The sequence below is a fragment of the Mus caroli genome, unplaced genomic scaffold (assembly GCF_978045245.1).
Source record: "Mus caroli unplaced genomic scaffold, Mus_caroli_1 scaffold_4, whole genome shotgun sequence".
Taxonomy (NCBI): Eukaryota; Metazoa; Chordata; class Mammalia; order Rodentia; family Muridae; genus Mus; species Mus caroli.
In genome coordinates this window covers 22,619,995-22,640,405 of record NW_028227259.1, presented here as the reverse complement: position 1 = coordinate 22,640,405, position 20,411 = coordinate 22,619,995, and the positions used below count along the sequence as shown (strand labels likewise).

Genomic DNA, 20,411 nt, shown 5'->3' with positions numbered 1-20,411 from the left:
GGCTAGACGACAGCTTTGGGGAGTTGCCTCTCTTTCTACTGCTGGTTCTGGGAAGCAGACTCAGCTCCTCACGCTTGCCCAGCTCACGGTTGTACTCACTGAGCCATTTTGCTGACCCTTCCCTGTTTTCTGAAGCCTCAAACTCTCACTATGAAGCCATTGCTGACTTTGAGTGCTAGGGTCACAAGTGTGGGCCACTATGCTGGTACTGTCTTGTTTTCCGACTCTACTTTCTAATTGTTTGAAGCTGTGTTTTGTGGGCTGGTCTTTCTGGTGGAGCTCTTGTCTCAGTTCTCGGTGTTTACCTGGTGACTTTGTGAGTTCTCTGAGGAGACAACTCTGTACCCTGAAAATAATGCCAGTTTTTGTGTTTGCATCATGGTCGTATATCTCCATTCTTGCATGTGCCATCAGACTTTTCAGGGGAACTTTACTGACAAATAAATTTGCTGTGGGTGTTTCACAGTGTCCTATTGGAGAGTACGCCATGGGGAATTGTCCTCTTGAGTTAATTACCAGAGGGTTGTGCCTGCTTAGAGACCGATGGCAGAGCCTTATTGCATGCAGCCTCTCCAGGCCCTGCTGTGTTCATGTTTGGGAGCCAAGATGGAGGACAGTTACAGGAGCTTCCAGAATCCAGGAAGATGGTAGGGACCACAGGATTGAGTCTCTAGTGACTACTGAGAGCTGTGTCCCTGCTGCTCTGTGACAGCTGCAAACACAGGGATCAGGGTCACGGGGAAGGGGGAAGAAATGGGCAAGGCTCAGAAATTGCACAGCATACATAGTTCACTTAGGTCCAAACACCATCTTGTTCGATATTAACTTGTGACTAAATGTAATATTGCGTTGGAAGAACACCTGAATTTCCATGGCGGTTCTGTTTGTCCACACTCAGGATTCGAGCAGTTCTGTACTGAGTGGATCTAGAAGGTGAGAGGTGGGGCCACTGTATCCACAGTGGCCAAAACTGCAGGTGACCAATGCAGAGATCATCATCAGACCTTCCAAAGCTGAGCACTCAACACCTGCTCGGAAGCCTGTCTCCCCGGTGCAGGTCTGGATGGTAGGACTGGGGAACTCACCTCACAAGCCTCTACAAAGGATGCGGTATTGGATGAGTTCCCAGAGAGAAGCTACCCATGTAGCCAGATTTAGGAAACCCTCTGCAGAGGGGTCTGGAAGGGATGGGGATAGAGGAAGTGGGGAGATCAGCAGCAGGAGAGATGCTGCTCAAGGTGCAGTTAGAGAGATGGAGGCATTGTTCCCCAGGTCAATGTGACATCATCTTTCTTTTCACAAAAACATCACACACATACACACACACACACCACACGCAACCCCACACATCACATACACACACACCACATACACACACACTCCCCCCATATATATATATATATATATATATTAGTGTATAAATGGTATGAGTGTGTGTGTGTGTGCTGTGGTGTATGTATGTGTCATGGTATGTTAGAGGACAGCTTGCAGGGGTCAGTTCTCTCCACCATGTTGGATACCAAGGATCAAGCTAGAAGGTCAGCTTGGTGGCAGGTACCCTTACCCACCAAGTTCTCTCAGCCTTGTTAAACAGAGGGTATACTCTCACTTACAAGCTAAGAGGTAGCATGGCCCCATGACCCTGGAGCTCAGCCAGCTTGAGCTTTCCTGGGTGGAGATTGTCTTTTGAGGAGTTGTAATGTGAGGTGACCCAAGCATGCCGTAGGTTGTTGGTTTTAGCAGGAAATTAGATGCCCACAGAGGCCCTATCCCTACACAGAGATTGTTGGCAGGAGGCAAGAGTCACTGAGTCTGGAGGTGATGTTTCTTTGAGACTTGGAGTCTGGCTTGTGGCTTCCCAAATCTGCCTGGCAGGGAGTTCCCCAGAACCCTGTATAGCTCAGTTCCTAGACTCAGGACCCTAGGATTGGTCTCTGATTCTGATACACATATGTACACATGTTCTCACACAGGGACACAGATCCATCGACTGGCTGGCCTCTCAGACTCCCCCATCTTGTCCCTTGGAGTCCACAATGCCCCTGGCCTTTCCTACCCCCGCCCCCCCCCTCCGCTGTCCATGAGAGTGGTGTTAGCGACACGGTGGCCCTTGGCCAGAAGCAGCTCCCGCTGCATCTTCCTGTCGCCACCACCAGGCTAAATATAACCTGACACTGCACAGCCCTGGGCCGCTCCTCCGGAGACAGTCTCTGCCTGGGGGGCGGACAGGGCCAACTGCAGCCTCAGCCTCCCTGCCCTCAGTGTGACTTTGGGCTCATTTTGGCACAGCCCCTCCTGCTTGGAGTGGGGCAAGGGAGGCGACCAGGATGAGGGTGCTGGAGGTCACCTTCCCTGCAGGGACCTGCTACTCTGCCTCATTACAGCTCCAGATGCTTCTAGAAGGCCATCTGTCACCTCATCTGGCACTCAGAGCACAAATCTCTTGTCCCTGTGGTATGCACAGAGAATCTAAGCTCAGAGAGGTGGGTGACCTGTCTGCAGCTACACAGCAAATGCAAGGGAGAACAGGGTCTTTTGATTGTTAGGGGCAGAATACCTCATTTTCCCAGGACACACCCACCGTTTGGTTTGGTTTGTCTTGCTCTATCTTGTCCTGATGCCAAATTAGGGTCCGATTGAACACCTGGCTCAGTCAGAGTAGGCACCAGGGCCATCTTCTTGGTCATGTTATCCCAGATGCTTCACCTGTGGTGGCATGTTCAATGGTACTGTGAGGTAATGGGGAAGCCATGAAGCCTACTACTGTGCAGGTGAGACCCTCCCTGACCTCACCAAGTTGCCCAAGGCTGCCCAGGTCTTCTGTAGGTCTTCTCTGAACTCTCACCAGCTATAACTTCTACTCAGGCAGGCCTGGGCCAGTGGTGCCCAGAGGTGGGAGATTAGATTTTGATGTATTGGAAGCATGTCTGAGCTGGGTGAGTGCAGATGGGTTACTCCGAAGTGGACCCCTTAGTGTGATGGAGCATTGAATCCTAGCAAGCCAGGGTTTGTCATCTGAACAGAACTTTTTCTGCTTTCAGAATGAGTGGAACCTGCTACATCAGGGTCCCTTGCGCTGCATCCCTACCTAGTGACCTAGAGTGAGCAGCATGACCTTTGAAGGCTGCTAGGAGCCTGGCTGGCCTGGGTCATCAAGACCAAAGGCTCTGCCAGATCCTATAGGTATGTGGTTCCTGGTATGCCTGCCATCTGCTTTTTATTTCTGACCTGAGAGGTCAAAGACAGGCTTAGACTGGGCAGGGAGGCCCCACTACCCAAATGGTGGTTATAGAGCCTGGCTGGTGCTGGGCAGGTATCAGGGTATGTTTTGCTATTAGCCACTTAAATCAGACCGTCCTGGGGGCAATTGAAAAGGTTCATCTTTCTTCTGAGTGTGCAGAGCTCTCTTCTTAGGCCAGGCTGTCATCCACTATGTGTGTCATTTCATCCAGACTTTGGCCCCGTGAGTAGGTGTGATCAATGTCATATGACAGATAAGCATTCTGTAAGGTAACTCTCCCATCTATTGTGCCATGTCCTCCTTGAGAAAGAGAATGGTGCTCCCTGCTGTTCCCTTCAGTGTCCCCACCCCCACCCCCACTCCATCCCACCCATCAGGTCTGGAGTGCTCCAAGAGCTGTCTGCCTCTTGAACGTGGGCAGTGCCTGCCACAGAGTGGTGCTGGGTGGAACTGCAGCCTGGCCCAGCTCTGGCCCCAGGGCCCTCCTTGAGGTTGCCTCTTGAGGTTGAGCTGGACCATTACTGGGATAGCAGGTCGAGTGGGAAGGAGGGAGGAATAGGGTGGTGTCTAGGGAGAGGCTGGGTAGATAGGCAGTGTTTCAGGCTCCCCAGGGACAGCTCAGCCACTTGTTCACAACCTTTCTTCTCAGCTGGAAAGCTGACCGCAGGCTATTTGTTTTGTGCTAGCACCCGAGGGCCCTGCCCACAGCCTGGCTGTCCTTCCCTTACCCCCAGAAACCCCCTCCATACTTCTAGCCAAAGAGCTGGGATTGGTGACCTGGTAGGTCACATAAGACTCTGCCAAGTTGGCAAGTGAGATGGTTGGTATCTCTAGAGCTGAGGGCCTGCTTGGTCTTCAGCTTTCTTTGTTTCTATGCGTGGTGGTACTGCAATCTATTTCCATCAGTGATTACATAGGACGGGGGAGGGGTGGGGAGCGGGAGGGGGGCACAGGTCATATCTCGGAACAACCAGGCCTTTGACAGGATATTTGAAAAGAAAAATTCCTTGAATGTCAGCAAAGGGGGAGTGTCAGCATTCTATGTCTGTGTATCTGGAAGAGGGAAACAGGCTTGTCCTGTGAGAGGGGCATATCTTGAAATTTCTCTTGGAGAGAATTAAAAAGAATTATTTTCAGATCGGGGACCTAGGGTCACTGTCTGAGCTGCCAAGGTCTGACGTAGCTATCTGAGATGCAGGGCCCTGGGCTGTGTGGATTCTCTTACTGAGGAGCCAGGACTGAATGGATAGATCTGACACCAGGTCAGAATGTCTTAGCCCCTTTCAGGGATAGACCCCTAAGCCATCTGGAAGCGCCAGAGTCATCCTGGTTCTAGACTCCGGGCTTCTTTGACACATGTCCTGGTGAGCATAGTGGCTTGGGGACTGGATCTCTGGGGCTCTTGGGGGTAAGTGCTGGGGTCTCTCCAGCCTTGGTATTCTAGTCTCCTGCCCCTCTGTAGTCCTGAGGAGGCCAGTCCCTGCTCAGGCCGTTGCTGGCCATCACCTTATTAGGGCATAAACTCCAGGCTGTCTGTCTGGGTGCCAAACAGCCTCCAGCTGGGCCCAGCCCAGGCACCCCCACCCCCACCCCACACAGCTTCAACACCACAGCTGTGTGTCAGAGGCCGGAGGTCAGGGGACAAGAGCAGCTGCTAAAGGGACACCCGGGCAGAGCTCCTGAGCTCAGGGCCCTCGGGTAGGGGCAGGAGGGCCCTGGTGATGGTGAGTGCAGGGGTAGTGGGTAGGGCAGAGAGCTCCTGGCTGGCCCCGCCTGGGCCTTGCCCTCACCTCTGTGCCTGTCTGCCTGAGTGGATTTCAGAGGCTCTCGTTTGACTGGGGAACCCACAGTTGCTGGGATCACTTGTCTGCTGTGGTCTCAGTCCCCTACCAGCATGTCTGCACTAGTGTTGGCCAGTGTCTCCAAGAGCCCCGCCCTTGATGGCTGGCTGGCGTAGCCACAGCTTGCACTCTTCTGTACCTTTAGTGCTCACCCACTCAGGTCTGGCTGACAGGCATCAAGTGAGCCCCAGGTCCCATTCTTCCTTTAACTCTAGTCATCACCCCTCCAGTACAGCTGGGCCAGGAGTCAGGTAAGGGGAGGGTCAGAGGCAGGGAGACCAATCTAGGGAGCTCCAGGACATGAAGGTAAGTGGAAGGCCAAAGTTGGCTGATAGGGCTCTCCTGAGACCATGTGAGTTTTCACCTCTTTCCCAGCCTCCTCCTTCCTGATTTCCTTTTCCATGTCACTATTGCTGTACCACGGACACTATGGCCTGTCACTGGCTTCCACAGTGCATTAGTTAGTCTAGGTGTTAGGCTGTTCAGAAGGAATGTGACTACCAGGAGGCAGAGAAGTCAGATGAATAATGGGAAACTTGGATGTTGATGATAGACAGTAGATGGCAACCTGCCTGGCTCCCTGTGAGAAGACCAGGATGTCATTGTGCCCTTCTGATTCATCTAGGAGAACTTCTTGCAGGCAGAACCCTTAGCTTAGCCCTGGCAGGGGCACTCACCTTGATTCTACCTCAGTTCAGAAATCAACATGGAAGGCACTGGAGTGTGTATTCATTCCTCGGAGAGCCCAAGGGAACTGGTGATATGATTTGGCCTGCTCCAAGGACTCTAGGGGATGGAGAGAAGGAGTCAAGAGTAAGAAGGACAAAGAAAAATCTCATAGCAGTGTTTCTTTGTTCTCTGGTGAGGGATCAGCGTTCTTGGTTTCTGCCAGGTCTTAGTCCAGTACTTTCATGACATAGGAGACTATGTGCTTAGATACTGTGGCAATCCCAAAATGCTGTAAAGTTTTGAAACTCTTGATTTCAAGTTGCATACTTGTGTATCTACACAATGCCTGGAGGCTAAAGAGAACAGAGACAAAATGGATACAGTATCCAATTGTCTCTAGTGTCAATATGCCAGGTCTTGCTCATACAAGACAGATACAGTATCCACTTGTCTCTAGTGTCCATATGCACATACAAGTGTGGACTTAATGAATCTTTGCAACTCCTGGAAGAATGGCTACCATTCCATTCTATAGGTGAGGAAAAAGAGGCACAGGCATGTGGAACAGCTTTAGAGCTGGGGCTGGAGCAGGAGATGCTGGATTAAAGCATGGAGTGTGTCCTTGAAGGAGGGAAAAGCACAGGCACATTGAAAAGATGGGGATACAGATGAGAACACGGAGGAGGAAAGAGTCACAAGCTGGAGAAAGAAAGTGAGGAGAAACGGAAAGAAGGCTGAGAGATGAGATGGGCAGTGAGGGAGGAAGTGTGGACCGGCTGGCAGTCTGGCACAGCCGGCTGCAGGGTTAGAGCAGGGTCAGGAGTTGCAGATGTGGGCTATTGGGGTGTGGTAGAAGCTGATGGGCCCTTTTGGGTGTAGTGTAGAGGTCCTTCCTGGTCATTTTGTGTCATGCACACTTAGGAGAATCTGGGATCACCATGGCCCATGCCTTTCCTGCTCTGCAGGGAGCTGCTTCCTGTGTCTGGTGGATGTGGTACCCGTGAAAAATGAGGATGGGGCTGTCATCATGTTCATCCTCAACTTTGAAGTAGTGATGGAGAAGGACATGGTAGGGTCCCCGGCTCATGACACCAACCACAGGGGCCCCTCTACCAGCTGGCTAGCTTCTGGTAAGTGCAGCCAAACTCCTGAGTCAGCTCAGGAGTATATGAAATGAGGTTTTGTTTCCCTGAGTCACATGCTTGTGTGAGGGGGCAAGGAGCACCAAGGAATGATCTGGTCAGTCAGCCTAGACCAGGATGGAGAGACGCCCATGGAGCAGTGGGGCTCAGCATCGCAGACTCTTCAGGCAGAGCATGTTTCCTAGCCTTGCCTCCTGGATCCCCGTGCAGCACCCTGGAGAAATAATAGGTGCTGGCTTAAGCAGCACCAGCCACCAGCCCATTTGAAAGCTCTGTCTCATGAACTCAGCTCTTCTGTGGTCTGGCCAAGTCCCAAGAGTGGAGGTTAATGGAAGAAAGGATGGGATGGCATGTTGGCTGTGGCTGTAAACAGCAGCTTCAACACTTCCCCTGGCTGACCCGAAGGTTCAGATCCTCTGCTTTCCCCAGGAGGCATTTTTTTTTTTTTTTGGTTTAATTAAACAATTCTCCTCAGAGTCATGACAACAAAGCTCACCTCTTGGGTTTTAGTGAAACTTGTCCTATGGATGACATAGTCCATAGGTGGGTGACATAGTCCCCATTTACTGTGTGACCTTTACTGACCTACCTAAGGCATGGGTCAGTCTCTGCATGTGTTACCCTCTCAACCAGTGCAGTTGTGGAGTAGACGACTGGTTTTAGATAGAATTGTCTGGGTGTGGGGAATCAAGTACTGTGCATGGGGTGGGGTGAGGGCCTTCCACTATTAGGGACCCAGTTCTTTTTGATCACCCTTTTCCCACAGGCCGGGCCAAGACTTTCCGCCTGAAGCTGCCTGCCTTGTTGGCACTGACGGCCAGGGAATCATCTGTGAGGACAGGAAGCATGCGCAGTGCTGGAGCCCCCGGGGCGGTGGTGGTGGATGTGGACCTGACGCCAGCAGCACCCAGCAGTGAGTCCCTGGCCTTGGATGAGGTTTCTGCCATGGACAACCATGTGGCAGGGCTTGGGCCTGCAGAAGAGAGGCGAGCACTGGTGGGCCCGGGGTCTGCTTCACCAGTAGCCAGCATCCGAGGCCCTCACCCATCGCCACGGGCTCAGAGCCTTAACCCTGATGCCTCAGGTTCCAGCTGCAGCCTGGCCAGGACACGCTCCCGTGAGAGCTGCGCTAGTGTGCGCCGGGCATCATCCGCGGATGACATTGAGGCAATGCGGGCTGGAGCGCTGCCCCCTCCGCCCCGCCATGCTAGCACAGGTAAGGGTGCAGGCCTGGGATCCCTACTCCAGCCCCTTGCTTCCTGCCTGTCTGCCAAGCCTGCACTGACCCAGGCCCCTCATTTCCTCTCTCCCTCTTACCTCTTAGGTGCCTGGGAGTCTGGGAGATGGAAATCCCATTAAGTACTTATTTAATCTCATTAAGTAGCCTTTTACTCTATTAAATGTCCATTCATCCCTTTACATTCTTCTACTCACAGAGTCCTTGCTGGCCCAATGGGCTAGCTGTCCCAGGATATCCTAGAACAGGGATAGCTATGGAACTGGAAAGAGACAAGAGAGATTTAGAGGTTCCTAAATCTATCTCATCTCTTTTATTCCTTCCTCTTGCCTTTTTCTCATAGTGACATGTTTCCTTAAAACCCAGAGAGGTCTTGCTTATTTCCATGGCTCTTCTGAGCTACCTCATTCTTGCTGTCCGACCCCCTTGGTCCTTGTCATCATAGTATTTTTGGCAAGTGGCCTGACTTCCTGTCATCCTTTGGCCCATCCACCTGACAGAGCTTTGTGTCTCCATCCCAGGGGCCATGCACCCCCTGCGCAGTGGCCTGCTTAACTCCACCTCAGACTCTGACCTTGTGCGCTACCGAACCATTAGCAAGATACCCCAAATCACTCTCAACTTTGTGGACCTCAAAGGCGACCCTTTCCTGGCTTCACCCACCAGTGACCGGGAGATTATAGCACCCAAGATAAAAGAGCGGACCCACAATGTCACCGAGAAGGTCACCCAGGTAGGTGTTCAAGGTGCTCTCTGCTCACCTGAGAGGAAGTTGGACCTGGGGAGGAGGGGCAAAGTTGGGGGTTGGAAGGCTAGTCAGAGAGGGAAGCTGTGCGGGCGGCTGGGGAAAACGCCCAGTGTTGGGCTACAAGAACGGAGTTTGAGATGAGAAGGCCTGTAGAGAGACAGAGGCTGCTGGAGAGGGAGGGAGGAGGCTTTTAGGATGGGCAGGTATGGGTGACCAATAGACAGGGTACAAGGTAAAGATGAGGTACTTGACAGAGACACTGTGAAGGCTGTGGTGGGTGAGAGAAGGCAGCTAGAGGGACGAGGAAGATGCATCTGAGGGCTCGCTGGGGCAACAGGAGTGGGCTTCAGTTAGAAAGGACACATAAGTCAAGGTCGGGCTGGGCTTGATTCCTGTAGGCCAGAGTGGTGTGTCAGATGGCCTGGGGTGTCTGCTGTGTTCACCTAGTGTGGAGAGTGGATGCCTTCTTGTGTGGGTGGGGAGCACTGCTAGTGGGTATAAAGCTATCAAGGGTCAGAGAAGAATAGCAGCGTTTGATTTCTGTAGCCTGTTTTGAGGGCTCCTCTGGTCCCTCTGTCCCTCCTAGCAGTGAGGTGGCTCACAAGACCGCTTCCTACTCAGCCATTGCTGCTGTCCATGTTGGCAGTGGTGAGGTCTTAGCAGGGAGAATCCCTGGAGAAGAGGGGCCTGTTGTTCTTAGCTGCCCCCATCGCTGCTGCCCTGCGAGGGAGCTGCCCAGCTCTGGGCTCCCTTGGCCTGCCTTCTGGCCATACGCCCATGCCTCTGGCTTTCTGGGTTCCAGCTGCCCCTTTGCATTGCCTCCAGAACATGACGGTCACCCTGGAGCCTTTATTTGGTTCACTCTTCTCCCTCTATGGGTCCTACCTAGCTCTTCTCACCTGGGTGTCTGGCATCTGCCCAGTTCCTGGACCCAAAGTGCGTATGCCTTCGTTGTGTGAGTCTCTGCCTGTCCGTCTGTGGACTGCCTGAGGTGCCCCTGCCAGTCACCTGGCATCTCTCCATCTCTGGGTGTCTCTGCCTGACTGTGGCTGGCTCGGCACTGGACTGGCGGGGCGGGGGTGTTGGGGAGACCATTAATCTGCGGTGACAGGCCAGGCTGCCGGGTGGAGGGGGAGGGGCTAGGGCTGCGGGAGCGGCTGCAGCAGGAACCTAGATCGGGCTGCAAGGGAGGGGGCCCGCTGGCCAAGCACGGGGCAGAGGGCGGGCACGGGCTGGGCGGGGGGAGGGGAGGCAGAGTGGTGGAGTCGGGGTGGGAACCTGGCAGGAGGAGGGGCTGGCCGGCAGAGGAGCTGCGGTTCCCACCGCGGGTGCTGGGCTGGCGGCAGGCGGGCAGAGCACAGCACCCTGGTAGCGGGGGGCCCACACCAAGGGGCCATGTGCAGCAAGAGCCAAACAGGCAGCTGCCCATACTCACTGCCTAGGTGACCCCAGCCCCAGGGCCCAGCCCCAGCCATTCTGGCTTCATGCCAGAGGCAGTTCTGGCTGCCAGTCGGCCAGCCTTGGACTGGCAGCCTGGGCTGGGACTGCTGCTGGGGCACAAGTGAGGCCCTGGCCGGGCCCTGGGGCCTTAGGCCAATCAGGCTTGGGGGAGCTAAGTCCTCCATGGCGATTCCAGCGGGGAAGGAGAGCAGGACAGGGGCTCTGCAGCCCAGGGCCCAGAAAGGCCGGGTGAGGCGGGCAGTGCGCATCTCCAGCCTGGTGGCCCAGGAGGTAGGTGATTCCCTCAGCACCCTATTCTTTTCTTGGGCTGGGACACCGAGGCAGGTGGGAGTATGGCCCAGAGGGCTCTGGCTGCAGTTGGGGAGAGGGCTTCTGAGAAGCAAGACAGGTTGGGAGTTCTTCGGTGTGGCCCACCACTAAGCTCCTCATTGCTCTTCTCCTGGCTGCTGGCTAGGTTCCCGGGGTTTCCCTTGCCTTGGCAACCCCTTTGCTATGGCTCCTATGGCCCACAGTCTTCTAGTTTAGAAGGTGAAGAAAGAAATGCTAGGAAGCAGTTAGGCGTCCAGAGAGGATGATGGGGAGATGGAGAGAGACAGGAACCAGTAGGCAGCAGCTAGACCTGACACAGAGGTGCTGGGGCTCCCTCACTCTGACACTGTGGTCAGCAGTGGAGGCTTGGATTACTCTTGTGGGTCTCAGGGGAGAAGGGATCAGAGCTGCTCAATGGGCAATGAGGGCAGACTGAAATGAAGCATTGGGTCACCTCTTTAGGGCATCCTGGACCCCTGTCCCATCAGCTGGTGGTCGCCTCTCCACCCTACTGGCTCTCCTGCTTTAGAACCTGGAGGTAGCTCTGGGTGATTCTGAGAATCCCACCCCTGCCAGCATCACTGCTGTCCCTGACCCCCTCTGTTTGCTCCTCCCAGTGGGGGAACAGACACAGGTGAGAGTTTTCCCATCCAAGGTGAAGATTCAAGGTTGAGTCAGTCTTCTGTAAAACAGCAAATCACAGGGGATTATAGACCTGGCCTAGAGCCATGTGGTAAGTCAGTGGTTTCAGAGATAGGACTGGCCCTTGGGTAGATTGAATTAGCAGGTTTGGGCCTTGTATCCCAGACTTGCTGGATATTTGAATGCAAATGTGCACTGGGGCTGTGGGCAGACCTGGTGGACAGGGTCATTGCTGTCTGGGGTGGTCCAGTATAGCTCCCAGGGCCTGTGTTCAGGCACAGAGATGGGTCCTATGGAGTAACAGCCACCCCCTGTTGCCCCTTGTCTGTGGGGTCCTAGCCTGCTCTTTTTTGATGGCTTGAAAGGTCACTAACCTCGTGTATTAGCCCTGTGTTTTAATGAAGAAGCCCTCAGTCTGAAGGCAGGGCAGACCTAGGATCCTCCTCTGACCAGGGTCATCCACACCCCATCTCTTTTCTTTGAAGTCTCTGTGTCTATTCTGGGGAGGGGGTCCTTAAGATCCATTTTTCTTACCAGCTCCTTTCCCTAAGATGGTCTCTAAACAGCACCACCTATGCAGACAGGCTCAAGGGATTCCCACTTGAACGTGAATGAGACTCTTTAGGACTTCACTGAGCCCAGAGACCTGCGGTTATGGAGCCTGGGATTCAGGACTTCTGGGACAGGGCTAAAAACTCTGGGGTTGGGGGAGGCTTAGGGTCTTGCTGCAGGCATGGAATGGTCAAGGCTAGAGGGGCTGAGGAAGGGATTCTAGCTGACTCAGTGGTCTGCCAGAGAATTCTCAGGGTGGGTGGGCAGGGGGCCTTCTGACACCCGGGAAAGCTAGTTCTCCCCAGGCAGGTTTGGGAGCAAGATTGCTGGCTGTGCTGTTGCCCCCTGGTCCCTATGGTGGGCTGCCTTTGCCTGGATGCTGAGGGGTTTGTGTCCCCCGTCTGAAAATGGGGTTCTGTGTAGGCCAAGAGTGCATCTCTGAGCCATCCTGGGTATATCCCTCTGTATTTTTGAGGTATCTGGGTTGGACTCTGTCCCTTGTGTCCCTTTGTAAGAGCATGGGAGGCTAATCTGGGTTAAGGTGGAGAGAAACCTGAGAAAGAATAGCAGCAGGGAGAGGGTTTCTCCCCTTAGGGAGGCAAAGGGGCCTGAGAATGGCGGCTGGCGTCCCTGGACAAGTGGTCTGAAGTGAGGGAGCGGCAAGGACTATTTTATGTGTTGGAACTCTGGGCTCACTGCCCAGCTGGGAACTGCAGTCCTTGGAACATATTCTAGAGTGAGATGGTGTGTGTGTGTGTGTGTGTGTGTGTGTGTGTGTGTGTGTGTGAGAGAGAGAGAGAGAGAGAGAGAGAGAGAGAGAGAGATTTGGGGCTGTGGGGCAAGATTGTATGGTGAGAGTTACATTGTGCAATCTGAGGATCTGGACTGTCTTGTGGTGGAAACAATATTGGGCCTTCCTGCATGATGACCCAAGTTCATGTATTTTGGGTACTGTCAGCCGGTATGTCCCCCTGCTGGCTAGCATTCTGGGAACTGGAGTACCTCGGTTTGGGGAAGTCAGTTTCTATGGCTACTTGGCTGAAGGTGAGCATTCTGATAGGAATATGCTCTACTCGGCCATATATGGACAGTACCAACTTTTGCTCCGAAGTCCCATGACCCTTCCTCGTCACCCACACCTTAGGTCCTGTCCTTGGGAGCAGATGTTCTGCCTGAGTATAAGCTGCAGGCCCCAAGAATCCACCGCTGGACCATCCTCCACTACAGCCCCTTCAAGGCAGTGTGGGACTGGCTCATCTTGCTGCTGGTCATCTACACAGCAGTCTTCACACCGTACTCGGCCGCCTTCCTGCTGAAGGAGACTGAAGATGGGTCCCAAGCCCCTGACTGTGGCTACGCCTGCCAGCCCCTGGCTGTAGTGGACCTCATCGTGGACATCATGTTCATTGTGGACATCCTTATCAATTTCCGTACCACCTATGTTAACGCCAACGAGGAGGTGGTTAGCCATCCTGGCCGCATTGCTGTGCACTACTTCAAGGGCTGGTTTCTCATTGACATGGTGGCTGCCATCCCCTTCGACCTGCTCATCTTTGGCTCTGGCTCTGAGGAGGTGGGCTTAGCAGGAGGCAGCCAGGACAAAAGAGGCAGGAGGGAGTAGGGTGGAGGGGTAAAAGAGAAGGACACTACACAGGAAAGGAGGGTCCCTAACAGATCTATGCTTGTTCACCCCCAGGGTCATAAGGAGCTGGAAGGGCCATTTTCCCCTTAAAGCTGGGAGTGGGAATATCATTTTCTAACTTACACAAAAATTCCCTCCTCTTTAGAGTTCCGGCCTAGTACCTTGAGGTGACTGTTGGTTCATTTGGAGCTTCTCTTTCCTCATTCTCAGCATGGAGACCCTTAGCACTTTGTCTTATAGATTAGTAACGTCTGTGCTAGGACTTTATGCCAGGTGGTTTTCATTATCAGGGAGAGAGCCCAGGAAGACGTCTTTTATGGTACCAGCTCAGAACCGTCTCATCTCCGCAGTGCTCCCTTTACTGATGTGCCCTCACTCTGAACATGTCCCCTCCTCTAGCTGATCGGGCTGCTGAAAACTGCGAGGCTGCTGCGGCTGGTGCGCGTGGCTCGGAAGCTGGACCGCTACTCGGAGTATGGGGCAGCAGTGCTCTTCCTGCTCATGTGCACCTTCGCCCTCATCGCGCACTGGTTGGCCTGCATCTGGTACGCGATCGGCAACATGGAACAGCCTCACATGGACTCACACATCGGCTGGCTGCACAACTTGGGCGACCAGATCGGCAAGCCCTACAACAGCAGCGGCCTGGGAGGCCCCTCCATCAAGGACAAGTATGTCACAGCGCTCTACTTCACCTTCAGCAGCCTCACCAGCGTGGGCTTTGGCAATGTCTCTCCCAACACCAACTCAGAGAAGATCTTCTCCATCTGTGTCATGCTCATTGGCTGTGAGTGCGTCCTGGAGGCGGGTGAGGGGTGGAGCCATGGCTGGATAGAAATGGTAGTGAAAGTCCTAGGATGGAGCAAAGTGGCAGTCGGACCTCCCCGCCCCGCCCCCTCGTCCCCTCCTAGAGTCCTGGGCTCACAGTTGAGTTTGGAGGCTGGGACACCAGGGCAGGAAATGGTGAAGGTTGGCGTGTGTTTGAGCATGTGTATGTCCACTCTCAGACTGAGTCGTGACCGGACCGCGAGTGTCGTTGACCTGGTGCGGGGCCTGAGCAGAGGGTCCCCGTGGGCGGGCAGGGTCCCTGCGGATGCTGACGGCCCCACTCACCCACGCCCCCAGCCCTCATGTATGCCAGCATCTTCGGCAACGTGTCCGCCATCATCCAGCGGCTGTACTCGGGCACGGCCCGCTACCACACACAGATGCTCCGGGTGCGGGAGTTTATCCGCTTTCACCAGATTCCCAACCCATTACGCCAGCGCCTCGAGGAGTACTTCCAGCATGCTTGGTCCTACACCAATGGCATCGACATGAACGCGGTGAGGCATTAATGAGTGTGGGGCCACCCTTGTGGTGCATCCAGCATATCTCAGGTGGTTGTAGTTAGTATTAAAGAATCTGAGAATTACATAGGATTCTGACCGTGAAACTCCATCTGGCGTTCTCCCACTGGGAGAGGCCAGGTTCTTCACACATCCCATGTAAGACAGACGGACATGGGAAATCAATTGCTGCACTTCCGGATAAGAACTTGGTCAGGGTGGGTACCCAGGTGCTGAGGGGGTTCTGGGCCCCCACAGGTTCTGCAGCAGACAGAATTGGGAGGAGCAGGTTTCCCCTGAGCCAGAGGTGTGACCCAGTGGACTGGTGTTTGGACTGAGACTTGGGAGATCCTGCTGAACCATCCCCGTCTGCAGGTGCTGAAGGGCTTCCCTGAGTGCCTCCAGGCTGACATCTGCCTACACCTGAACCGCTCGCTGCTGCAGCATTGCAAGCCATTCCGAGGGGCCACTAAAGGCTGCCTGAGGGCGCTGGCTATGAAGTTCAAGACCACACATGCACCACCAGGGGACACACTAGTGCACGCCGGGGACCTGCTTACTGCCCTCTACTTCATCTCCAGGGGCTCCATCGAGATCCTGCGGGGTGATGTCGTGGTGGCCATCTTGGGTATGGGGTGGGGACGCCCACTAAAACCCAGAGAGACCTGAGCCCTCTGAATACACTGGGGGTGTGGGGTTGCTGGCAGGATTCTTGTGTTCTTTTATGTCACCCGAGGAGGGGCCTTCAGGGTGGGCAACAGAGAGGAACCCTGTAGGACACGGGGCTCTTAGATTGGGAGACTATGTAGCCTTCCCTGCACTTGAGGGAACTTCAGGATATATCCATAGAAAGGCATCTAGTGTTTCCTTAAAGTTGAATATTGTCTTGTAGTTGAGTGGGACATTCTCATCTGGAGGCTATGCATCCACCTTCACTAAGGACACAGTTCCCTGAAGCTTCATGTCCCAATGGCCTGTGGCCATTGTGTGCATGGATGGCACTTGGACAGTGGAGGCTTCTTGCCCTCCCATGGTTGTTTTTGGTTTTTTGTTTTTTGTTTCTTGGTTTTTTTTTTTTTTTTGTGGTTTTTTTTGTGTGTGTGTGTGTGTTTTTTTTTGGTCCTACATGCATCAAACTTTTGCCCATGGCTTATAGATGTGCCCATTTTAGACTTTTATTTCACAGTTCAGCCCAAACATGTATACCACTCCACAACCTATTCCCTTCCCAGCTAAATCAAGTTTTGCTACACATGTGAGCACATTTTGGTCTTTTCTGTGCTTCGCTGTGCTAAGCTGTGCTATCCTGCAATTTCTTTCAGTAAAACAGTACTGGTTTTGAATGACCACCGAGCTGCCTTTTATCGTCTTAAGACCATAGTTTATAGGGAACTGCATTTTGTTAGGAGGGTATCTGAGGATAGAAGTAGAGTTGTCCCAAGGAAGCCACCACTGCTGTAGGCAGAGCTGGAGCATCCTTGGCGGTTTCTATCTGAGTAGTTGCTGAGAGCCTCCAAATCTCTGGCCCTTCCCTCTGTCACCTCTGGCCACTGGTGTTTCCCCATCTGCGGAGAGCCCTGAGCATGTGAACTGGCTCAGGCTTCTTTGGCTGTGTGGCTGGGAATTGGATGACTGGAGATGCTGTCCAGGGTGGAGCTGACCCAGAGGGTGCCCGCTCTTCTCCCACCCACCGATGCCATGGGCTCAAGCCTTTGTCTTCTGCACTGCCTCCAGGGAAGAACGACATCTTTGGAGAGCCTCTGAACCTATATGCCCGTCCTGGAAAGTCCAATGGGGATGTGCGGGCCCTCACTTACTGTGACCTGCACAAGATCCATCGTGACGACTTGCTGGAGGTGCTGGACATGTACCCCGAGTTCTCAGATCACTTTTGGTCTAGCCTGGAGATCACCTTCAACCTTCGAGATGTGAGTGGGCCATCTCAAGAGCTGCCTTTATCCCCAAGAGAGCTGATGATTGACAGGCTGCCCCTTTCCTGTGACTGTGGAAAGCGGCTTCTTTGCCTGCTTTTCTGTCTTCACAGTCAGATCAGGCTATGGAAGTACCAACCTCAGGGTGGGATGGGGGTAGGGAAAATTCTTCCCCACAGCCCCACTTCCCTAGGTTAAGGAAGGGGTGCAGTTGCCTGCCCCACCCCCATATTCCAGGCCAGCCAGGCAGGATGGACCTAAGGGCTCTGACTGTTCTCTTGGTTGCAGACCAACATGATTCCTGGCTCCCCAGGCAGCACAGAACTAGAGAGTGGCTTTAACAGGCAACGCAAGCGCAAACTGTCATTCCGCAGGCGTACCGACAAGGGTGAGGTGGTCAAGGGGAGGGCAGGGGTTGCAGAGGGGAGTGTGGGCAGGGTCAGGCTGTGCAAGCTCCACCCCTTGCCCAGCATTCAGGCACACAGTCCTCCAGTGCACCCCACCCCCATGCCTCCCTTCTGCTGGACAAAGGCTGGGCTTTTGGTCTTTATTATGCCTGAGTGTTGTCTAGCCGGCCCTGGAAGGGAGGTGGCAGGAGGGAGCACAAGAACAAAGGAATAAGCAGAGGGCTACAGAGAGCCAGAGTCAGCAATGCCCCCCTGGGTGTGGCAGGGCATGAGAGTGAGATAAAGCAACTTTGTATGTCCTCACACTCAGCTCCTTTCTAGGCTTGCTCAGCTCCTTTCCCTTGCCCGTCCCCTGTTCTCCCCTCTCTCTGAGGTATGCTTTCTGTTTCCCACAGACACAGAGCAGCCAGGGGAGGTGTCAGCCCTGGGGCAAGGCCCTGCCCGAGGTGGGCCAGGGCCGAGTTGCCGGGGACAGCCGGGAGGGCCATGGGGGGAGAGCCCATCCAGCGGCCCTTCCAGCCCAGAGAGCAGTGAAGATGAGGGCCCTGGTCGCAGCTCCAGCCCCCTCCGCCTGGTGCCCTTCTCCAGCCCCAGGCCTCCAGGGGACCCCCCAGGTGGGGAGCCTTTGGCAGAGGATGGGGAGAAAAGTGACACCTGTAATCCCTTGTCAGGTAGGCCTGCGCCTTGTGGTGGTGGTGGTGGTGGGGCGGCGGCGGCGGAGGAGGAGGAGTGTGGGGGAGGGGCAGTATGGGGGATGGGTAGGGACTGGCAGGGGCCTGACTTTCTTCCTGACCCCACTCCTCTCTGGCTCCAGGTGCCTTCTCTGGGGTGTCCAATATTTTCAGCTTCTGGGGGGACAGTCGGGGGCGCCAGTACCAGGAGCTGCCTCGATGCCCTGCCCCTGCCCCCAGCCTCCTCAACATCCCCTTGTCTAGCCCTGGTCGGCGATCCCGGGGTGATGTGGAGAGCAGGTTGGACGCACTCCAGAGACAGCTGAACAGGTAAAGATGGGTGCCCAGGGAATGGGCAAGGGGTAGGCTGCACTGTGGGGCCTGAACTTGGGGCCTCTTTGGGTTTCTGCTGATGTTTCAGGGGTGCTCTGTTTAGGACTGTCTGTGCCAGGCAGGTGGACCCTCTCCTTCCTCAGCTGCATGAGGAGGGAGCCTAGAGTGAACCAGCTATCTCCACTTCTGAGAAATCTTCCTTCCTTGCCCCAGGCTGGAAACCCGGCTAAGTGCAGACATGGCCACTGTCCTACAGCTGCTACAGAGGCAAATGACCCTGGTCCCTCCTGCCTACAGTGCTGTGACCACCCCTGGGCCCGGCCCCACTTCCACATCCCCTCTGTTGCCTGTCGGCCCTGTCCCCACTTTCACCCTGGACTCGCTTTCTCAGGTACGTTCTGGAGCCCACTCCCAGCCTCCAGCTGCACCCTCTCTGCCCCAATGACTGCACGACTGCTTTGTTACCTCTTGGCTGGGTGTGAAATGTGGCTTCCTCACCCCCATCCTCTTCTACCTGTTCCTGCCAGGCAACCTAAGGGCCAGATGTAAGCATGATGTCTGAGCCTGGGCCTTGGGTCTGGATGCTGCCTGAGAGTGGTCCCTGTTGTAGTTATCCCCCCTGACTTTGCTGCCTCTCATTTTGGCTCTTACTCTAGCAGTGCTATAGCCCCCTGAAGGCTGCTGGCACTTCCAGGGTGCCAAGATCAAGGCTCTGAGATAGGACCTCCCTGATCCACATCTCTTCTCTTTGAGTAACCTCCTGAAGGACAACTGTAGCTGGGTCTTTTCTGCCAGCTCTAGCTTTGATGGGTGCTTGAAGGGGGAGGGGGGGCTCCTATGGCACCCAGAGGTGGCTTGGGATCTACTCCCGTCCCCAGCTCTGCTCCCTGTCCCATATGCTGCTTGCTCCTGTTTGCAGACACCAGGGCCCACGTCAGCAAATGTGCCAGTCTCCCTTCACAGCCTCCCCCGCAGGGATCTCACCAGTAAACACGTCAGCACCCACAAATCCCTCCTGCCCGCCCTAGTGCTCTCCCTGGCCTCAGAGACCTGGCCGCTGGCCCACTGTTGTTTCCAGGGCCCCAGGGTTCTTTGGAAAATTGCAAGGAGGCCCCTTGTCTTTCTCTGTCTTAGCTGCCTTCCCAAAGCAGGGACTTCTTATTCCATGTAGGCTTTGGCTCTGGCTGCCCTGGCACATTCCCTAGGGAAGGGAAAGGCTAGAGCTTGGAATCCAGCTTCTCTGGGTCCAGAGCAAGGTCCTCTGTCAGGGTGGCTGTGAGTGGCTCTCAGCCCTTTCATTTGGCTCCTGCCACAAAGGTGCATTTCTTTACAGAAGTTGCAGCCTTCTTGTCCCCTCAGGTCCCCACTCTGCCCACCTAAGCCTCTCTGACCTCCAGTCTCCGCCCCTTCCTCCTCCCCCACGTTTGAGTGCCTTCTCAAGCTCTGTGGTCTTTGCAGGTTTCCCAGTTCGTGGCGTTTGAGGAGCTTCCTGCAGGAGCCCCAGAGCTCCCCCAAGATGGTCCCACTCGACGCCTCTCCCTGCCCGGCCAGCTGGGGGCCCTTACCTCCCAGCCCCTGCACAGACATGGCTCAGATCCAGGCAGTTAGTGATGCTGCCCAGTGTGGACATGTGGCTCACCCTGGGTTCAGGGCATTACCTGACCGCTCTCCTTGGAGACCCTGGTTTGGAGGGGAGACTAGTGCAGGAGCACCTCCATCCCCACCCTTGGGACCAGCATCTCCTCTTGCAATACCCTGGGCCCCACTGGGAGGGGCAGGACAGAGCTGGGCAGTGGACAGGGGGGTCTGTGGTCCCCCCACTGCCCTGGGGGCATTAGCTGGTCTAACTGCCCGGAGGCACCCGGCCCTGGGCCTTAGGCACCTCAAGGACTTTTCTGCTATTTACTGCTCTTATTGTTAAGGATAATAATTAAGGATCATATGAATAATTAATGAAGATGCTGATGACTATGAATAATAAATAATTATCCTGAGGAGACTCCAGGGTGCTGGTTAGCTTCAGCCATCACCTGCTGTATCTCATGTTTATGTTCTAAGCGTACTTAAGTGGCAGTGCCAGAGCCTCTGTACAGGGATCCTGGCCTCTCTATGTCCAGGCCTGCAGGGGTGACCAGATATCCTTCCCCCTTTCTCTGTGTGTGTGTGTGTGTGTGTGTGTGTGTGTGTGTGTGCACACATGCCTTCTCATATACCCATGTACCCATGTACATAAAAGATGGAGAGTGTTTCCTGGAGC

General features: G+C 54.6%; 1 protein-coding gene across 5 annotated transcripts in view; it reads left to right on the top strand.

Annotated features, from left to right (window-relative positions):
• Kcnh2 (potassium voltage-gated channel subfamily H member 2) overlaps positions 1 to 20,165 on the top strand; it is a 32,160-nt gene extending 11,995 nt beyond the window's left edge. For 3 of the 5 annotated variants that reach the window (XM_021163307.3, XM_029477865.2, XM_029477866.2), the window contains exons 3-15: positions 6,717 to 6,881; positions 7,660 to 8,109; positions 8,652 to 8,863; positions 12,987 to 13,415; positions 13,884 to 14,271; positions 14,610 to 14,809; positions 15,188 to 15,440; positions 16,547 to 16,740; positions 17,032 to 17,131; positions 17,546 to 17,821; positions 17,965 to 18,151; positions 18,368 to 18,545; positions 19,613 to 20,165. In XM_021163307.3, the coding sequence (XP_021018966.1) occupies positions 6,717 to 6,881; positions 7,660 to 8,109; positions 8,652 to 8,863; positions 12,987 to 13,415; positions 13,884 to 14,271; positions 14,610 to 14,809; positions 15,188 to 15,440; positions 16,547 to 16,740; positions 17,032 to 17,131; positions 17,546 to 17,821; positions 17,965 to 18,151; positions 18,368 to 18,545; positions 19,613 to 19,762 (3,182 nt within the window). In that variant the 3' untranslated portion in view covers positions 19,763 to 20,165. Of the gene's footprint in view, positions 1 to 6,716; positions 6,882 to 7,659; positions 8,110 to 8,651; positions 8,864 to 10,186; positions 10,610 to 12,986; positions 13,416 to 13,883; positions 14,272 to 14,609; positions 14,810 to 15,187; positions 15,441 to 16,546; positions 16,741 to 17,031; positions 17,132 to 17,545; positions 17,822 to 17,964; positions 18,152 to 18,367; positions 18,546 to 19,612 lie in introns of those variants that run through there. The other 2 variants (XM_029477864.2, XM_029477867.2) reach the window with 2 other exon arrangements.
• Positions 20,166 to 20,411: the final 246 nt, after the last annotated feature.